Consider the following 20895-nt stretch of genomic DNA (forward strand, 5'->3'; position numbering starts at 1 on the left):
ATACTAAATTTGATATAGTACAGGATCCAGTGTTTTGGCTTAGAATTTGACAAAACAATCCTAGAAATCATTTGTTTTTATTTAGATGGAAACACACTTGACAAGTACATCTGCTTCACATGTCCAAAGAACTACAGCAAATAACTTGTATGTAATTTCCTATCATGCAGCTCAGTCACAAAGAGGAGGGAGAGGAAAGAAAGCTGCTGAGGCAAATTTTGCCAACCATCAGCAGAGTCACTAAGGGATTCAGAGAGGCATTCAACAAGCTCTTTGAGCAGTCTCTGAAGGTGAAGTGTCAAGTTGCACGGACACTGGGAAAATGAGAAGTACATCTGCACTTACTTTGTTTTTTTTCGTTTGTTTGTTTGTTTTTGGGGGTTTTTTTTAAAAGCATCTATTGCCATGGAAGCAGAAAGCAAAAGTGAGTCTTAGAAAGGTTTCACTACCCAGCATAAGCAACCACACTGCAGATATGAAAAGCACAGTGCAGGAATTACAGAAAAACCACTAAAAAGTTAAGGATATTTTACCTTTATCCATTTCCATAGGCAATTTATCCTCAATTCCAAATTTTCATCATTGATCTCCAGCTCACAATTAGCCACTCTCAAAGAAAGAAATACACACGTAAATTGCTCTGTTTTCATACTAGACTTTGAAATAAGGACGGAAAACTATCATGGTGAGCTATTGCTAATTGTAACCATTTTACAATTAATCACTGATTAATCTGTAAAAGAGAGACCTTTAAATGAAGTCTGTGGGGGAAAAAACCCTATGTTCTACATGGTCATATTTCTTTCACCTGATCAAAAAGAGACCAGGTCTGATTTTATATAAATAGGCAGCAGACAGGTCAGAAATCCCCTCACCTTTCATATCACATGGCCAATTTACTCAGCACAACCATTTCTATTGAATTACAGCCCTATCAGGGACAGCATATTTGCAAACAATTCACAGTTAAACTAAACCTTAGAGAAACTAAACCTGATTTACTGGCTGTAGGTCAATACTCAAGACTTTCAAAGAGTTCAAAAAACTTCAGTGTATGAGCATCCATAAAATCACAGAATGGTTTGGGTTGGAAGGGACCTAAAAGATGATCTAATTCCAGCCCTTCACCATGGGCAGGTAGAGCTTCCACCAGACCAGGTTGCTCAGAGCCCCAACCAAACTGGCCTTAAACACAACTGCCCCAGGCAGCCTGTGCCAGTGCCTCACCACTCTGTGAATAAAAAAATGTGTTCCTAACATCTAATCTTTAGTTTAAAACTGTTCCCCTTGTCCTATCACTACCAGCTTGCGTATTAAGTTCTCTTCCATGTAAGTCAGCTTGCTGTTTTGTTAAAAACTGTGCTGGACTGAGAAGCTCTATCTGAAGATGCATAGAAAAGAAGATAGAGGAAACCATATACACCTAAGGTTGTTATCAGTTTGCCTGTTTTCCCTGGATAGGAACAGCTCAGAACCTCTAAGGAGTTTATACCCCTAAACACTGTTAAATCACAGCTCTGTCTGTAGCCTGAGCCTGTAATTGCCAGTCCAGCAAGGAAAACCAGACCAGCTTTGCAGAGCCACAGCCAGATGGAGATCCAGCAGCAGCCCCTGCTGCCAGAGCACACCACTGCCATGGCCCAAGGCATCCAGCAGGATGGAGAGCTTTGATAATCCAGCCTCTGCCAAGGCCCAAGGCATCCAGCAGGATGGAGAGCTTTGATAATCCAGCCTCTAAATCCTGCCATCCCCACTGCTGCATGTCCAAGGCTGCTGTGGTGAACGTGCTGCAGCCTTCCCCTCCTGCTTCCAGCACAGAAGCAATTTATTGTGCTTTTTTTAGCAAAGGTTAGTGGAGAATTCAGTGAATTGCCATGAGGGAAATAAGGTTTTAAATTCAATTACAATGTGGAAAACAAATTACTGCATTTACTTTGCCTGCCTGTTTTGAGCCCTACTTAAGTCTGTATACAAACATGGAGTTAAATATTCATCTGTCAAGACTTGCCTCATGTTGTTTTATTGATATTTGTCAATAAAGAGCAATATGCAGCTGCTCATATCTGAAGTTTAAATAGGTATCGTGTACTGGGATAGAATTTTCACGTTTTCAACACAGGGCACAATTCTGTGTGTAAACCAACATGGGTAATGTTTTGAAAGATACTGAAGTAGAATGAAGTTATTAAATATAAATTACCTTATTAACTTTATATTAAAATTACCTTAACAGAAGTAAAATAAAATTCTTCTTCAGATTTCAAAACTCAGATTCTTATCATAGATATAATGTTGTTAAGGTTACCTCCCATTTAATCTCTGAAGAGCTATAAAATACAGGTGTGCTCTTATTTTTTTAATTCATACATATGAATTAGAGTTAATAGAAAGAATTCTTTTTAATATCAAATACATGACTCAGAAAAGACATGCAGTCATTCCCCACAATCCACTAATCAGTAGACAAACGTTATGCATCTTTTCAGAAAGTTATTTTGCCTGCATATTCCTAAATGTATCTGCTAAGTCCTAATTAGGGAACAGAACAGTATTTAAGAATAACAAATTAAAAAAACCCCACCCCACAACCCCAAATCCCACACCCAACAAGTTAATAAGCAGAAAAAAGAGTTGATTTTCCATGCTCACCAAGTAATTAATGACACAATCATAATTTAAACTGCAGATTGTTCAAAGTTATAACATCCACATATAGAAAAAAAAAAAAGAGTGGGGGAGAAGCATGCATTCCATGCAAAATTTGGTTCTGTATTTGAACATGTGTCATTCAAGGGCTTATGAGAAAAATGGAGGTTCTTCTTCATGACCAGAGTTTTATTATCTAGTTTTATGTGGCTTGTTAGCAGCTGCTGTAATGCAGTTCAGAACTTCTCATTTAGAGTTTAACATGCTTACTAATTATCAGAATTTTCCTTCCTTCTTTCAGTATACACCCATGCACCAAGAAAAACAATTAAGAAAAATAAAAAAAACCCTAAAAATCCTTAGGAACAGGAACAGCACCATGCAGTCCTCTCCTTTGTTCCTGAGTAGCTCCTGCTTTTCTAATCTCTTGTGTACTGAAAAAAACTCCTTATCAGAAAGCTGATTCTGCTTCTATAGGCTGTGCCACAGCAAATATTGTATTTCAACTTCAAACGACCTGCTCTTCCACACACAGCAAAAAAAAATAAAGTAAAAAAAAAATAAAAAAATAAAAAAAAAATCCAACTGCAGGACTTAAGATCCTCCAGCTCTGTGTATTTCAGTTTCCAGCTCTGTTAGCCTTACCCACATTTAGTGCTGCCTGTCAGCTCACTGACTATAATAAGCATATAGTCCTTGTCAGTCTCAGGAAGGATAATATATTCTCACTTCTCATATTTAAAAAGCATTTTTCCTTCCTGAAACTGAAGCTAACATTTGACAGCAAGCAGCTACTTTGTTTGACTTCCTGAAGGAGGAAAAGTACTTGGAGGAATTCCTCCATGTCCATCCCAAACTACAGTTTCGGGGTGTTACAGGGGCACAAAGAGCTACCTGAGGATGAGCGTGTGGGAAGCAGGAGGGGTTCTTTTCTTCCAGAAGTACTTTTAGACAAACAAACAGAGCCCAGCAGAGCTGAGCATGTGGAAAATGGTGATTACTAAATTTATGCACTCTCATGGTGTCCACAGAGAACAGTTCATCTACTTCTGCTCAGGTCTCTAATCTCCTTCCCTGCAGTGAGAGGAAGGAAAGAGCGAAAGATTTTTTTAATTTTTTTTTTTTCCTATTAAGCCAGTAAAAGTGTGAGCAATAGCACTGTACACCACAGGGCAGCAGATTGAAAGGAATTCTTTTCCCTGCAGAAAACTCTCTCCAAAAAAACACTCTGACACAGAATTCTGTAGTTTTTTTCCCTGATCTATCACCTACCTCCACCTCTAGGCAAAAGGGAACAATTGGAAAAGCTGGTGCTGCAAAGGAGCACTTGTGACACTTCATGGGTCCAAGCCATGTAACTGGAATTTTGGCTCCAGAGTCTGCAAGTGAGAGTTTGGATTCTGTAACTTCCCCATATTTGAGTATTCCTAATATCACACCTAAACAAATGAACTGGAAAATAGTTATAAACTGTTGTGCCCTGGAGCTGTTTCCCGTTGCAGGTACTTCAGCAGCAGTACCAACCCAGGCTTCTAGACACCAGTCATTTTCCCTGTGTCAGATTTAAAACCTCTTTGTTATTTGAAAGGCCTACATTAATATTTTCTAAGAAAACAATAGTGAAAATTATGAGTTTTTAGAGAATAAGAGTCTGAAATATCTGAATCAAAGTAGTTTTAGAAGACTGTGAAGGCTTTCTGATGTCTCCTGTAGCAGAATCCCGGTCCTGCTCACCACTGTCACAAACTGCATGTTATTTCAAATCATTCAGATCCACATGTTGCTGGTCACAGATGCCTTGACGCCAGCAAAACACAAGCAATCAGTAAAGGGCTTGGCACATGCCTTTAATCAACACTGTTTAGCCCTGGGGGGGAAATAAGTAATGTGAGAGTTTGAGATGCATGCAACACCCCTAAAACATTCCTGTTTTCTAAATGATGTAAGCCTTTAAATCAACAAGTCATAAGACATGCATGGTGAAACTACTTGATCTCTTTTTCATATAGAACCTACCACTGTGCTATCTCAACATTTTCTGTAAGCTACATGAGGCACAAAACTCAATTAAGATTCATTTTTAATCAGGATGCAGTTCCATACAAGACCTAAGTGGCACTTGGGACCTAGCAAAGAGGGCACAATATTCACAGGGATAAGGTACATGACATACCACGTTACAACACCCTGGTATTAGTCAGGTTTTAAAATGGTAAGCCTACTTTTCTCCAGCAGCTCAACTGCAACTGGTGACAACAGCCCTGAAAAATCCCATAAAAAACTAGTGAATTGTTCAGTTGGCATTGGCCACCTGGGAAAAGCAACCATAATGGTGTTAAAAGGTAAGAGTTGTTAAAACCAGGAAGCAATAATTCTCCACAGTTATGATGAACAGACACTTGTTTGTTTAAACTCTATGAAAATCCTTTGAAGAGGTAACTCACGTGGGTTTTGAAGTTCCTTTAAATTCCTTATTAACACACACAATGTTAATATTGTTCTCATTTCTATAAACAAAAAGCTTTTCGTATATGCCATGCACAAGCAGCCCTTATACAGAAAATAAATGGATTGAACAGTTGAAGAGGCAATTCTCTATGCTGAAGACCAAGGGCAGCCCTCACCAGCACAAGAAGCCAGATCTCCTGCTGGCTATCCACAGCAGTTGGGCATTTCTCTCACCCTTGACTGCATGTCAGGAATGTTGTTCTAAAGACACCCCCTATGCAGGACAGGGAAAGGATGTAAAAAAATCATGTTCACAACCCACCCCTTGGGTTTGGACAAATACAACAACCCCACAATACCCTCCACAAACACAAAAGCCACGGCTCACCCCCTGCTGCCTCACCTGCCTTGTCAGGCTGAAGGAGTGCCCTTCACCTGCAGGTCTGGCGAGCCTGTTTGTCCCCTGGATCAGTTAGAGATTAATAACTCATGAAGAACACTGCTTTACTGCATTATCACGCATAACTCAAGAGCACACAGAGGTAATTACAGAGCAACACTCAGCTCGGATTACCAGAATCTGGTCAAGTTAAGCTGCTGCACTACAACCACTCTGCTTTCTAAAATGGACAATGGTTTTTAGTAGTAAATTGATGCAACTTGCTCTCAAGTTTAAAGTACATCTTAATAAAATTCACACTGCTCTATATTTAGAATAAAAATAAGCCAAAACACAAATGCTGAATAATTTTATGCACTGATAGCAATTCTGATTTCATTATATATACCATAAAAATCAGATGTTTTGCAAAGCCTTCACTAGAACCACATTTTGCACAATAATTTCCAAGCTTTTTTTTAAAAAAAAAAAAAAGAAATGAAAGGCCTCTTTTAAGAATGAAGATTTTTCAGGCTTTTGAAAGCCATCCCCAGGTGTCTCATCCCACATAACTTTCTTGAATGCTCTAGTACTGCTAATCCATAGGAGAATAATTGAAGTACAAAAGGATTCTACCACCATAGGCAAAATGCAACCACTTAATAAGGAGAGTTAGTGCCAGACCGAATAAAAAGGAATGTACAGTATGTTTGTATTAAGACAGGGACATTTTGGCAAGAGCCAGCTGAAGAAAAGGCTGATAGCAGTATAATTGCATAAAACTGAGGAAAAACTTCAATTCTGTCAAAAACAATTGACTTTTTCTGTACCAGTGACTTTGCTTTGATTCTTAACTCAATTCTGAAGAGAGACTTACTTAGCCAGTAAGTTTAATTTCCTAACTCAGCTACTGTATATTACAATATACAGTAATATATTGCAATAATAGACTGCATTTATTATATGCAATATAAATAACACATATATACTAGTATTCAATTAAGGAAGTGAAGTATCACAAGATAGTGAATGGTGGCAAGAGATGGCAAAGAGAAAAAGATTTTAATAACTCATTGCAACAAGTTGTCATTAAGCCCTTGTGATACAAAATACTTAAAAAGCAACCTGCCTTCAACTGTTATTTGCTTTTACAATTTTACAATTCAGGGAATTTATGGAGTTTGGAGATTTTAAGTCTGCTGTAGACACTGACTTTGATGTCTGATTTAGAATACCTGTTCCACAGTAGAAGAGAACGTAGGAGCCTGCTCTCCTGTGAGCCAGCAATACTACAGCGTTCAAGAGAGTTGTGTGGCATATGACAGGCTCCTGAGCTTAAGCAACCAAATGTCTCAGCCCAGTAAGAAGGTGAAGCCTTAAGTAAATAAATAAAAAGTCACCCTAGCCCAGCTTTCTAGCTGGAGCTCAAAGACTGGGCAGTCCCCACAAGGAGCAGCAAGTGGCCAGGTCAGGGTGGTCAGCCAGAAGCAGAGGCAGTGCCAGGGAGCTCTGCACTCTATCCCTGCATCTTCTACCTTGAGAAGCCACCAGGAATGGGCAGGGGGATATGCTCTCAAGTTTTGCAGGCTGAGGCCTCTCGTGCTTCACAGAAACAGAAGACACACCAAAGATGCAGTTGGAAACTTCTCAGTTGACTTCTGCTTCTCAAGTGCCACAAAGTCCCCAGTGGGGACCAGCAGAGCCAAGAGCCCGGCACGGAAACATCACACGCTCAGCTGATAAAAAGCCAAACCCTTGAAAGGGCCAGAAGAAATTCAGCCACTGAACCAGGCAGTGATTTTTAATCACTGTTCACCATTGTTTCTCTCCCAGCCTCATCTAATTCTGGCCACACCAGCATCTGGGTGAGAGTGAGGGGAAGGCTACACCTCCAAGCTACATTATCGCCTGTGCTGCAAGGCATTTGTTCAGAAGTCATTAACAGATCACAGAATTGCACATGTCACACTACAGTGCCACCACATTTTTCCTTCTTTCCAGGCTACTTAACTTGTTTCACATTAACATCTGACATACTTAGCATTAATACTTCTAATGAATGCTATGAATGCTGTTTCATTGCTCTGTCCTACCTTCCACTCAGTGTCTTCTGCCTCTAATTTTAACACATTTTATGCTCCATTTTACTGAGTTTCAGTGCAAACAGAGGTGTCAAATTGCTCTGAAACTCATTACAAATACATTTCTTTACATGTCTAGATTTGCAGGCTACTGTAGCAGTAATTTTCCTGCTCTCCTGCTTTTACTCAATTCTCCATACGTTCTGATATCACTTTACTGCTGTGTATCTGCACCACCCTGGGACCGCAGCTGACTTGTACATGGCTTGCCAACATTTCAACAGAACCACATCCTCCCTTCCCTACATTTACTTCAAAAGTCTTTTCTTCTGCTAAAGGCTTATCTCTGTTAAAATGCTATTTCCAAGGCATCTAGCTGAAGAAACCACTAAAAATGCCTCTTTCCCTTTCCTCCTTTGTGCTCAGGTTATTTACACAACCTGGTGCTCTGGGGATACTCTCCCTAAGCAGAGTTCTCTGTCCCTTTGTCACGAGTACAGGAGTTTGTTGACAATGGCCTGAATATATCGAGCTGTCCACTGCTAGGCATTTGATTAAAATGTTTTGACCATCAATAGCTGGAGGCAAAGTTTATTCATAGATTTAACAAGATGAAAAGGATCATTCTGATCATCTAAGTGTAAATATTCATCCTGGATCGCCTTATATTCAGGACAGTTAATATACACAGTATCCCATTCTGGAATAGAAAGCCATTTTCTCCTCTCACAGAAATAGAGTTCCAGCTACAAAATTCACAGTCAGTAATTTGATTAAAATATTGAATTGACAGAAATTTTTTGAAGAAAGTCTACTCAATATTAAGAGAACTAGAGGAAAAAGCTCACAAGTGTCTCATTTTAAAATAACTCCTTGCTTCTTATTTTTCCTTTTCCTCTGACAAACCCCTCATCCTGGGAAGACAACTTATATATCAAATGCATAACACTGCTTTAAGACACAGCAGTGCAAAACACTGCAGCTGGAGGGCTATATCATAGATCTCACTGTACCCAAGACATACTGACAAACAGTGCCAAATACCGCCCAGTTATGAATAGGATTTTGACTGGAATGCTGGGAGATGAGATAGTCTCTAATTGGGACTTAAGTAGTGGGGGAAAAGTCTGATAACTGCAGTTTTAAGCATTATGGGTGCTGACAGAAAAAGGAACAAAATACTTGTCAAAGGCAAATCACAATTATAATTTGTTTTTGCTTTTTTTTATTTATTAACAGCTTCCTTGGTCAATATTTGATTTTATTTGTTACCCAAATGTAACACGTTCCTTGAACAAGCTCTCCTTTCCAATCTGGAGATCTCCCAACCACATTTATTAATTTGTCTACAAAAGAAACTAGCTCTATGATTCTGTACAACAAACTAATTTTGTTTGTACTGTGCAAATTATTACTTTCCCAGTTTCAGCAATGCCTAGAAGCATTTCAGCAATGGTACTTACCAGAACCAAAGTGATTTTGACCTCTCAGGCTATATTTAAACGAAGCCTCCAGAGCAAGGAGTGAGTGGACAGTTCCCATCAAACCCATGTCAAATTGCAACTCTCCTTTGAAATCTTTAGTGTATTGTCACTTAAAAGGCCATCAATGAATATATATTTTAATTTATTTCAGGAAATCAACATCCAGATCACCAGGAAGTCAATATTATAAGGCCAACAAGAATTATGGGGTAAAGTAGACATTGTCAGACAAGAGTTAAATGGAACCATCAAGCCAACCCAAAGGACATACAGACATGACTGGATAGTGTATGAACTGAACAGTACATTTACTGGCTTTGAGGGGATTTTTTTGATCCTGAATGTTGGATGAGAAGTGGGGGGAGAAATGGTAAAAGCAAAGTTCCATTTCTTGGCACTTCCCCACATTTGCTTCAATAAGGGGCAGCGGTGATTAATTTGGCCCACAGAAACAGGAAACTCTCTAATGAGAGGAAAACGTATTTTCATGCAAGTTCTGCATAAAGCAACTTGTTCTGCTTTACTTCCCCTCATTTTTGAAGGAAGAGAAATATTTGAAAGCAGTTTCCTTATATTCACCTTCCTCTCTCAACATTTTAAAGTATCAACACTCCTTGATAAAGCTCAACTTTAGAAAAACCTCAGAAAGGCTCCAATCCCCAGGAAGGGGATTGTAAAACAGCTATTTTTTCTTTGTCAGTGGTCTCTAATGCACCTAGAAATGCAAATCTCTGCTAAGATTAGCCCTAATGATTGCATAGGTCTTTCCTGAACACACTGTATAGCAAATTTTCAATCACTGTAGACCAGTCAACAAAATGCAGCGGGTTATGCAAAGCCAGGAACAAGAAGAGTAAAAACCCAATGTTCATTACTGTATTTTCAGAGGTGAAACAACAAAGAGAAGCTGTCAGGCAGGCCACGGTTGTTCTTCTAGTATTTAAAAAATAAACAACAAAGACATTTTTCAAAGACTGAAGCAGCACGCTATTAGAGTCTCATTTAGTTATCTCCTACTGCAAGGTGGAAACCCAAAAGATTACTGAAGTTTCTTGAACATAATCCCATCGTTTCATACCCATTTACAGGCAGAGATGCAACAGCAGCAGCGGGGAACTATATTTTTTCCTGTCAGTGTTAGAAGACACCTTGCTGCAGTGAATGCTGTCCTGAATTCAAATTACCTCAGCTCCCCACGAGGCATCTGCAATGTCTGAGACTGCCAACAGACAGCACAGTGCCAGCAGATGTACATTTAGAAGTCGGTGGTCAGAGGAAAACTTTCCAGAGAGGGTGAAAATCTGCACTCCAGCGCACAAAGGCGGGGAAGCGGTGCGAGAGTTGAATGCCACAGAAGTTAATCTAGTTTATGTCAGCCTCAGCGAGGCCAGAGGTGACTGTGCTGATGACAGGAGCAAGCTATTTCTTGCTGGGAGAGTGAGTTACTGTGTCCCTGTGTTCTGAGTGGTGGCTTCATGCCTTAATTAAGTCGGCTAAGTGGGGGCAGAAGCTCCAAGGGCAGCTGGATCCTCTGTGGAATGGAAGTGGTGCCACATTCACACCTCGCAGAGCTCTTGGCTTCTCAAAGTGCTGATCAAGCAAGCTGTGGCCTAGACCTGTCTCCAGGAGGGAGCTAAGTTTGAGTTAACATGCACACACACATTGGAAGTAAAGATTCACTCAAGTCACACAAACTCTGAATTCTAATTTAGCAGGGAAAAAAAGACACCAAGTCCACAACAGTGATTCTCTTCAAAAACAGATTGTTAATTGCATTACCCCACACAACACCCTTCTCTAAACTGCCTCCAGATACCAGGTTTGACATTTTCCATCCATTTCAAAGTATCTCTGAAGATTCAAGTACTCTTTTGTCTAAACTTTTAAAAGTCAGCTTCTAATGAGAGATAAATTTTGCTTTGTCTATAGGCAGTTAAACACACCATGCTTTTTCAAACTCACAGGTTAATAAAATATAAATTGCCACTTTGCACATGACAATGAAAGTGAATTTGGGCTATAGTATGTGGAAGAGCAGAAAGATTTTTCTGTTACATACCAGAAACTTTGATTGCAGTGCACAACAGAAGGCAGATGCTGTAACAGAAAACTTCAGTAGCTCATCTCAGCATCAGAAATGTTTTCGAGCAACAAGAAGAATGGAAACACTCCTTGATCTTCTGCCTCCCAGCACATAAAGCTGCAACATTCCCTCCTTCATCAGCCCAGTGTCAAAAACTGTGAGGCAACTATTGAGTGCACAGGAGTTAACAATAGTCTTTATTATGTCTTTGCACTAATTAATGCACAATTTGCTAGTTTGAGAAGAGTTCTGATATGCTTGCCATATGCATTATCCAGAATTGTTTCGAATGCATTTACAGCTCATAAAACAGATTTACTTTCTCGAGTTCCTTTCCAGATACAGATCTGAGACAATTGCCTGAGTACTGTCCCCCAGGCAGTAATGTCAGTAACTCTCATATTGCACAACATTTGGCAGAGACAAGCACTGGAGATGGGCTACACGAACTCCTTTCCTGTAAGATTTTCAAGCAGGTCACAGGCATAGTGCTGCATTTTAAAACCCTTTTCAGATCCAGTTAGTATTTTATAAGCCAGAAAAGCCTAAACACCTGCCTTTCTTTTTTTTTTAATAGAAGAAGGAACACATCTAGCTTCGTGTTGCAACCGTGAATTAATTTTATTGCAGAATCAAGGCACTCTGGTGAGCTTTTGTCAGCCACAGAAGCAAGTGCAGTCACATTCTGACTACTGAGAGGGAAGCTACAAAGCTGTCCTGGGTTTATAGGATGCTGGAACACTTGCTCCAGCAGCTTCTGCAACAGGAAGAGCAGACAGGGAGCCAAAGTTCCACTCTGAGAATACAAGTCGTGTTCAGAAGGTTTCTTCATCTCATCTTCCAGAAGAATTGGATTATGAATGGGAAAAAAAAGAGAGGCTTTATATGCACTTATATATAGAAATCATCACAAAATCTCCCTTTTATTTCCCACATATTTGGAATTCATTTCCTTATCTTAATTTGTGAGGTTTTCATACTTAGAAGTCACAATACAAGAATCTACTGTGAGTTTGGTTATTGCAGAGCAGGCATATTTGATTAGGAGGATATTCTGTCGTGGCCCTCACAACCTTCCTGCAACCCAAAAGCCAGCAAGAATGGTCACACTGAAAGGCTGCATCTTGCACAAATGTTCAGTAAATAAGTCACCTGGTGGAGTTGGTTTGAGCACAGATGAAAAGAGTGGCAATAAATAGACTGTAGATGAGTATAAATACACTACCCAGGAGTCTAAGGTAACAGAGAGTAACTGCAGAAGACTAAACAAATTAAATTACAAACTAACACAAAACACAGAGTCCTGGTTGTAAGTATACCTCTGTTTGAGGAGATTAAAAATCCAAGTCTACATGCTGCAAACACAATTACCAATTCCTCTTTCCCAAGGTAAACAAACACAAAAAGCCTTGGGGGGAAAAAATATCCCACCACCAATAAAATATTGTGGTTTCATGAGCAAATCCAAAGTCGCTACACATTAAATCTAAAAGAAAGGATCCTGTGAACATCATTGTGATAGTCTGTTCTTCTCTGTGCGTACTCATTGTTAAATTAAGCAGGGCTCTTGCTCAGGAAGTCATGGACTGTCCCAAAGCAAAATACCCCGTCCTAAGTATTTGATGTGTCATAATTCCCAACATCATAACAACCATATGGCAGAGATTTCAAGCTTTATTTCACCCCTTTGCCCTTACACCCCCATAAAACCAAGGTGCTGTGGCACCACAAGCATGAGAACAGCACACTGCACACACAGCACGTCGCACTTGCTGTCACATCACACAGATCACACCTGGAAACGTGGGCATGTGCGTTCACTTGCTGATAAAGGACAACCTTCTGAAGTCCAGATTTTACGACTGTACTTCTTCAGGATGGCCAAGGTAACACAGGTAACCTGCCAGAGTCTGACTGTCCCTTTCAACATTATGCAGCTGCCTTCTGAAGTGTAACGTGTCAAACAAGTCTAGCACAGGTTGCTGCTGAAGGGGGAAAAGAGAGAGGCACTGGGGAGGGGCAGGTGCAAGACACGATCTGTGAGAGGGGGAACACTGCTTTCCTGCCGTCCTAAGAACTACTGGCACAAAAGTCTTAGATATAAAAACATATAACACATCTAACACATAACAATGTAACAAACACGGAGATGAATAAAAAGTACAACTTGAGCATATTTCGTGCTGAAGGTAGGAGCTCCGAAGGCGCTGGGGGGTTTCTCCCCATAAGCCGCCGAGTTCAGCCCCTGCGAGCAGCACCCCAAGCCCCGCACGGCAGAAGTTCCCGCGGAGAACCTGCCCCGGCTCCGGCAGGTGAGCAGCGCCTTCTGCTCGGGAGCCAGCCCGCCCCAGCCGCGGCCACAGCGCCGCTGCCCCGGCAGCGCTGCGGCTTACCGGGGTCTACCGGGGGTTACCGGGAGTTACCGGGGGGTTTCCTGTGCTGTTACCTGCGGGCTTACCGGGGGTTACCTGTGCTGTTACCGGGGGTTACCTGTGCTGTTACCGGGGGTTACCGGGGGAATGACCTGCGGGGTTACCTGCGGGGTTACCTGCGGCCGTGCTGCCGGGCGCTGCTCCGCCGGCACCGGGAGCGGCGCTGGATTTCCTGCGGATCGCCACCCTCCTGAAGCGTGCGCCCTCGGCTCCGCTCATCCTCGGGGCGGCGGAGAAACGGAGAAAGGCGGATGGGGGGAGAGGCCGGGGGGTCCGCAGGGCCCCCCGCACTGCCCCGAGGGCAGCGCCTCCCTCGCCGCCCGCCTGCATCGCTCGGCCCTCAGCTGCCGCCTCACCTCACCCTGGCCGGCAGCTGGCCGGGCACCGCCTCCCGCAGCCCTGCCCTCGCCACCTGCCCCGGGCGGGGTTCCCCGCCGGCACGGCGAGACACAGCCCTCCGCCCCCGGCCCGGCCCGGGGATCCGCCGCGACTTTCGCCGAGCCGGGCGCCCACGGAGCGAGTTCCCCCCGCGGGCACCGCACCTGCTGTGCTTCCTCCCGGAGCCTCGCCGGGAAACCCCGGCCCCGTTCCTGTTCCCCTTCCCGTTCCTGTTCCCCTTCCCGTTCCTGTCCCCGTTCCCGCGGGCGGCCGCGCTCTCCCCCTGCTCACCTCCGCAATGCCTGCCCTGCCAGGGGAGACCCAGCTCCTGTCGGACTGCCAGCGAACATCAAACCAGCTGGCCGTAACGCAGACCCCCGTGTCTGACGAGAACATTCTCAAAGGCATCTCTGAGTTCCAGCACTTAAAAGCGAGTTTTGATGCCAGGGATGGAGCTGCAATACTTTCATCAATAATAGTTCCATCCAGGCCAAAGCTCTTGCCTCTTTGCCAAAGTCTCTACATTTTCATCAATGGGAAAGGCAATCAGCAGGCTGTGATGCTTTGAGATTACAATCACTTCTACAGCAGCAGTGTCTGAAAGCAGCTGTTTACCTGGTTAACCAAAACACGGTGTTCAGAAGAACATCTCCACCTGTGCCATTGTGAGAGCAGTCTCTTAAGAGCTTTGAAGTCTGTCAGGGAGCTTGATGCGGTGCAGTTTGGGGCGAACCAGTTGAGAAGCAGTGCTCCTACTACACAGGGATTTCCTCACCTTTGCAAACCCAAGGTTTTAGGGCTTCCCTAAAGGTGGCCTCCTGTTTTGGAACATGTTGCCTCATTTGCCATCAGCAGTAGTTGGAGGATTTCCTCACAAAAGAGGAGTGCAGTCAGCTACACTCCAGGGATGGCATTCCTGTGGCAGTGGTCCAGCACAACCTTTAGTTGTCTGGAGGCACATGAATTGCTGGGGCTTGGGAGAATATTCTGGAGAAGTACCCTCTGTACTTACCCTGCTGTTACATCTCTTTTTGACCACTGTCAGAGATGGGAAGTGGGCAGGCAAGACCTTTCATTTGACACATACAGCCACTCTTAGGCTTTTACGTATTCCAAAATGAGATTCTATACTGCTCAGGCAAGCTGCTGACTTCACAACTTCTGTGACTCCCAAGGGACAAGGATACCTTTTGTCAGCACCCACAGAGCCATGCATACAGCACAGCCACATCTGCAGGGGGGAACCCCGAGATGGGGCATCAGCTTCCTCTGAAGTCCTGTGCTACATGGTGAGGATCCTGCTGAGTCTTCCAGGAAGCTTCCTTGGCATGCAGGACAGCAACACACCGCCTGCTGATGTCAGGGGACCACCCATGTGAAGCACCAGCAGTGTCTGACCCCTGGAAGGCAAGGCAGGAGAGAGCGGACAAGGTGCTTCTTCCCATACCACACATGCAGCAGTGAAGGATCACGAGGCAGAAGCCAAAGGAGTGCATCTTCCACTTTCAGTGTCAGTAGTGAGTGTGGAGGAAGAACTGGTGCAGCTGGCACATCTGCCACCATGTGCCAGTGATCTCACTCTTTTGGGCTCTGTAATCATTCTCTGCCAGAAGAGGCTTGATATCTTACAGCCACCCCTTCAGTTCCCAATAAAAATGAAGCAGCCAGATTACCTCCTGGATCATTTTTTGTCTGCTTGCAATTGCAAACATTAGGTTTGACTTTTGTAAACATACAAAATAAAGCAGTGACTCAGAGATAAAAGACTGATTTATGTCCTGACTCAGTCACCAGACTAGGGCTGGGCATATAGACATGCATATATCACTTATTACTGAACTTTGTACTTACCTCTTTAAACAAGAGCTTTGCTCCTGGAAGGAGAGCAGCTAAGGAAGCAAGGGCAAACACACCCTACAAATCTTAACCAAATTGTAGGAGCTGTGCTAATTTTGATCTCTGCAATGTTATCAGTGAGTGGTAACTTACTACAGTGTCACTCTGGAAAATAAAGGTCACCTCAGAAAAGAGACTCATGTCAACGCTGTGGAATTGGAAAGTTGGTCACAAAAGCTCCTTTTCTTGAGAAAATCCCCCTGAAGCACACTGACATATTTCAAGCGGTGAGGTGACAGCCTGTGATAGAAGAAATCCAGGCAGACAGTAAACTCACGGTAATTGCAGAGCATTTGTACGCTGCAGCATGGTGCAGGGTTCCCAGAATAACTTACTGTCTCTCTTCTTTTCAATTAGTTACACACAGACCTGGAGCAGCTGGTTCAAGCTGGCTCTGAGCTGCTGTACACCAGCAGCTGCTCTGTTCTGCCTGCTTTGACAGGGTAAAACACTTCCACTCCTTTTGGCACGACCTTCCTCCTTTTCTGTACACTCTCTGTCCCTGTTGTTCTCCATCTCCGGGGACAGAGAGTCCTTTGGCAACATCAACAAAAGGAAAAACATTTTAAGTATAAAAGGTCAATCAGAGATAGGTATTATCTTGGAAAACATCACCCTAAATGATTAAAAGATTAGTGTAATAACCGAAGAAGGGATCTGAGAACAGAAAAAGAAGCTTACATATAGACAGTACTGCCAACGCTACTTAAAATACATTAAGGTCAGAAAATGGCACTTCTTGGCAAAGATCCTTGCAGCACACCTCCCACCCCAGGAAAAGTGCAGGAGTTACACACCCCTCAGGTGCCTGGGAACTGGCAAGCCACAGCCAGCCCAGCCTGGGCAAGAGCTGGGGCATCCAGCTCCAAGGCTTTTGTGGGAGTGGGGAGAAATGCAGTGGTGGACACTTGATTTAACTGTACCTTATTTGCATGTGGGAGGAACAACAGGAACCCTGCAGAAGCACATGGAGGTGGAGGAGAGCAAGGACAGCAGGCAAGACAGCCTCAAGAAAAAGTTGAAAGAGTGCTTCTGGTGTGTGGAAGTCTTGGAAGCCTTCATCTTGTGCTGCTGGAGACCCACAGCATTCGGGGAAACAGGACTTTATAGGCAATCTTTGTTTAGTTTGTGAGAAAACAAAAACATCACTCTGCATGTAAACCATTGTTCCTCCAGTAAACCTCTTTGGATTAATCTTTTACTAATGGAAGCAACCTTCAGAAGACTTGATTTTAACTAACTCCTTCAGTTGGTTAAAATTTCTACAGAATTTCCATTTCTGTTGTTGCCATTGGTCAAGATTCTTCATTTCTGCTGGAATTTAACCTTACTTTCTCCATAGTTGCACTATAAATCTGTTCCATGATTCAGTTCAAGGCATCTAGCTTTGATTTCTCTGAGTGCGCTATCTTGTGCACAGAAAATCTCTGTAGTAACATTTTAGGAGCATTAATCCACAGGACACTGAGAAAGAAGATGCATTAACTCAGCACCTAATACTAGAACATTTATAAAACTTTCTAAACATTAAAAACATCAACTTGTTAATAGTTTATTTCGAACTGATAGACAGTACCTTCTCAGAGATCTGAAACAAAGCTGCCTTTCTGTTAAGTATGAACCTCCAAATAAAAACTGAATTAGAATGTAAGCTATAATACAGAAAACTCATATTAAATACATAATAATAATCAAGCCAAGTCCTGCCTAAGTCACTGTATAACTCATAAAACAGTTTGAATATTCTGTGAACTGCATTTAAGCCACAAACCAGTTCTGCCAGCAGGGAAGTATAATGAAGAACAAGAACCGGTAGAGCAAAAGATTGAGAAGGATATTAATTAGAGAAGAATTTCACTCATCTCAGACCCTCATGCACATTCCAGATGAAAAGTCTCTTCCAATAGCAGCAGCAGCAGCAGCAGCAGCTACAATGGACAAAGCCACTGCAGTGTGTGGAACTGATACACAGACTAAGCAAGTGAATTTGAGGCAAATACTCAATCTCCCTCAAACTGTGATGCAGGCAAACACAGCACTCAAAGACATAAATGTGACTTTCAGCCTGAGGCTGCAGGCTCTGCTTCCTAGCCTGGGGAGTGGCTTACAAAGAGGAGAGGGACTCAGGCCTGGTGCGTGTTCCCTGCACAGCACCCAGTGTGTGTCAGAGCAGCGTGGGGAGCCTCGACGTGTGGCGTTATGCTGGTTTCCACCAAAAAACGCACTTGGGCTATTCTGTTACTTACTGCCATGTCTTAGGAAGGAGCTGCAGGGTCAACAGCAGGAATTGGAGTCAAACATCAGAAGTGACCCATGACAAGCAATCTAAGAGGGGTCAGGCAAATCCCAAGTATTAACTGCTGGAACAAAACTGGATGGGTAGACAGCCCTGAGAAGAAAATCCATGGCAGGCTTCTTTCATCCAAACAATGCTTCTAATATAATATAATATAAATCTCTGTTCTGCCTTGCTTGACTGTGTAAGAGGGAACAATATTGTGTTTAATCTCTTTCTCCCTGTTGTTGTTTTGGGCCCCACTGAAGATAATGGTAGGAACTTTCCAGCAGCAGGTTTTGTCCACTTCCAGCTACTGTAATAAAGAATCCTACTTATATCCCCCTAGATCCAAGGTTTCTCCCTCTGTCACACAGATGGGAGCTAACGTGTAGCTTTCAAAGAACAGCAGTATGATAATCAAAGGAAGAAACATCCCTTCTACGTATTGCCTTGTTGGTATTTTTTTTTGTCTCACCCCTCTTTTTGCAGCACAGAAGCATTTGGTCTATTGCAAGAAAATTCTTTTCATATTTTACTGAAAATATGTCAAGATAAAGGTATCAAACACATGCCTTAGTTTTACTGAAGTTTTACTTAGTTTTACTGAAGGATTGCTGCTTAGAGGGAGTAATTGCTTCTTCTGATCAGTTCTGTTAGGTAAGTCTTGCAGAACGGCACTCATTTAACAGAGCCTGATTGCTTTTAGAAGTTAGAATATTCTTCATTATCTTCACCACAGATTAATGAAATGTGTCTTGCTATCCAATTGATGTCAGTCATTTAGATACCCTTAGCAACAGTGCTTTAGCTTTGATTTGCACTAACTAGAGGTGAAAACAAACTTCCATAAGGTCATGTTAGCAGAAAGGAGAGAGAAAGGAAGCTATGCTCAAGAAAATGTTCTACTTTTCTATTTCATCTTTTATTCTGTAGCCACAGAATAAAATCAACAGCCACATTAAAAAAAAAATAATTAAAAAGATGTGGTCATTTGTGACACTTTAGTGGGGTTTAGTGGGAAGATGCTCTAGGATTTCCTTGGAACAGTCTCTCCTCCAGGCTGAACAACCCCAGCTCCCTCCATCTGTCTTCATAGGAAAGGTGCTTTGTTTGAAGAGTCATGTACTGCTAAGGTGCTGGATACATTAAATATTAACAATTGTCCCTCTGTGAATGCTTACCTAAACAGTAAAGCAAAATGTTTTGGTTCTCTGCTTAACAAATCAACACAGGTAGAGCATATGGCTGATAAAACATGTTGTGAAAATAAAGGTCTAATTATAACTTCCAGCTCTGGAAGAAAATATACCAGTCTCAATATTGCAATACTGCTTTAATTTTGGGTTTTTTCCTTGTTGTAAAAACCAAGCTGTCAGGTACTTCGTATTACTTCTAACAAGGCATATGGTACATGCACAGGAGTTTCAACATGCTTCTTAATAATTTATGGTGTCTTAAAACAGAAAGACTTCAAAGCTGTTGCTGCCTTTACAGACTCCTCTTTAAGTTTTCCTCCCTTGTTTTCCTCCATTCTGTTCTGCATTCCACAGACTCCCGTGGATGTTTCTGGGATGAAACATTATTATTATATGACTGTGAAAGGATATAAATACTGCTCGTATTCCACTTAAACTTGCTGTTTTATCCTGAATCTCAAAAAATAACATTCTATTCATACTTATAATTTTTAAAACTTATTTTTACCCCCAGAGATCTATTGTTGTCTAATTTTGGAACTTAGTACTTCAAACAGTCTTTATAGTGTATATATATGCAAGCTTTATGCACTGCAAACAGCTGTACCCTTCCATACTGAAATGTGCCATGTGCTTTTATTTCAGCAGAGGTAAACTAAGAATAAATGCACAGATGAGGGGTTTGAAACTTCAGAACCTCCAGAATCTTCATTTGTGCTTTGTCACAGATTTGTATTAATGGCTTTGAATACCCTTTTAATGGGTTGTACTCACTTAAAAGGAAATTCACATTCTTTACCAGAATAAGAGCATCTCTATTTTATTGAGCTATCATTGTTGGGGAAAGAAAAGTTTTCCCATGTTCAGGCATTATTTTTGTCTCGTGTCTGGTGAGTCAAATTGCCATTTTGGTTAGAAGCCTGGCAGACAGACAGAAGGAGGGCATAGGTCTACAGAAATTAAAACCAGCAAGAGGATGTTAAACTCCAGCTATTTATAGTGAGGCTCTATTAATACTAAGCACTGCAGAAATAGGAAACAAGCTCTGAACCAACTCCAGCACTTGAGCAATGCAGGTTCTGGGACAATGTCTATACCACATGGAGTAAATAACTCACCTTCCCACCCGCATCTAAAAGCACTTTGGTATTTCAGTGTTTGCAGGGTGAGGTATGTGGAGAGGTGAAGGATTACATGTAATCACTTCATTGAGTGTTGATGTTTTCCCATCACACACTCTTAATTTGCCTGACTGTAGGTGAGAGATAACAGCACCCAATTTGCAAAGATGTTTTGGGAAAGAATTAATATGCATAGAGTGCTGTAAAGATAAAAAGAGTTACTCTGCATTTGTCCACGATAACAAAAACCTTTGAATGCCATGGTGGCTTCACAGAGGCATTTTCTTTTTATGTAGTGTAGGACTTCGAGATTGTTGGTATTTGTATTGTGTTTCTATAAGTTCTAATGTTATGTATGGTTTGCAAGGCTGAAATTGAATCACAAACTGGTTACCAAATATTGGGCTCACATCCTCTGCCTTCAGGATTTGCTCTTCAAGGAAGCTCTGCACTCAATGTAACTTTCCATATAA

The 20895-nt window shown here is 42.1% G+C and overlaps 2 protein-coding genes across 4 annotated transcripts in view; both read right to left on the minus strand.

Annotated features, from left to right (window-relative positions):
* LOC131593013 (FYVE, RhoGEF and PH domain-containing protein 4-like) overlaps positions 1-15356 on the minus strand; it is a 100038-nt gene extending 84682 nt beyond the window's left edge. Inside the window, exons 1-2 of one of the 3 annotated variants that reach the window (XM_058865146.1) lie at positions 14223-15356; positions 13658-13773 (exon numbers count right to left, since the gene is read on the minus strand). In XM_058865146.1, the coding sequence (XP_058721129.1) occupies positions 13658-13773; positions 14223-14281 (175 nt within the window). In that variant the 5' untranslated portion in view covers positions 14282-15356. Of the gene's footprint in view, positions 1-13657; positions 14002-14222 lie in introns of those variants that run through there. The other 2 variants (XM_058865145.1, XM_058865144.1) reach the window with 2 other exon arrangements.
* The window catches only part of LOC131593011 (protein bicaudal D homolog 1), a 239270-nt gene that overhangs the window by 49794 nt on the left and 168581 nt on the right, over positions 1-20895 (minus strand). The gene's annotated exons all lie outside the window — the stretch shown is intronic.

This window comes from Poecile atricapillus, chromosome Z (assembly GCF_030490865.1).
Source record: "Poecile atricapillus isolate bPoeAtr1 chromosome Z, bPoeAtr1.hap1, whole genome shotgun sequence".
NCBI classification, from domain to species: domain Eukaryota; kingdom Metazoa; phylum Chordata; class Aves; order Passeriformes; family Paridae; genus Poecile; species Poecile atricapillus.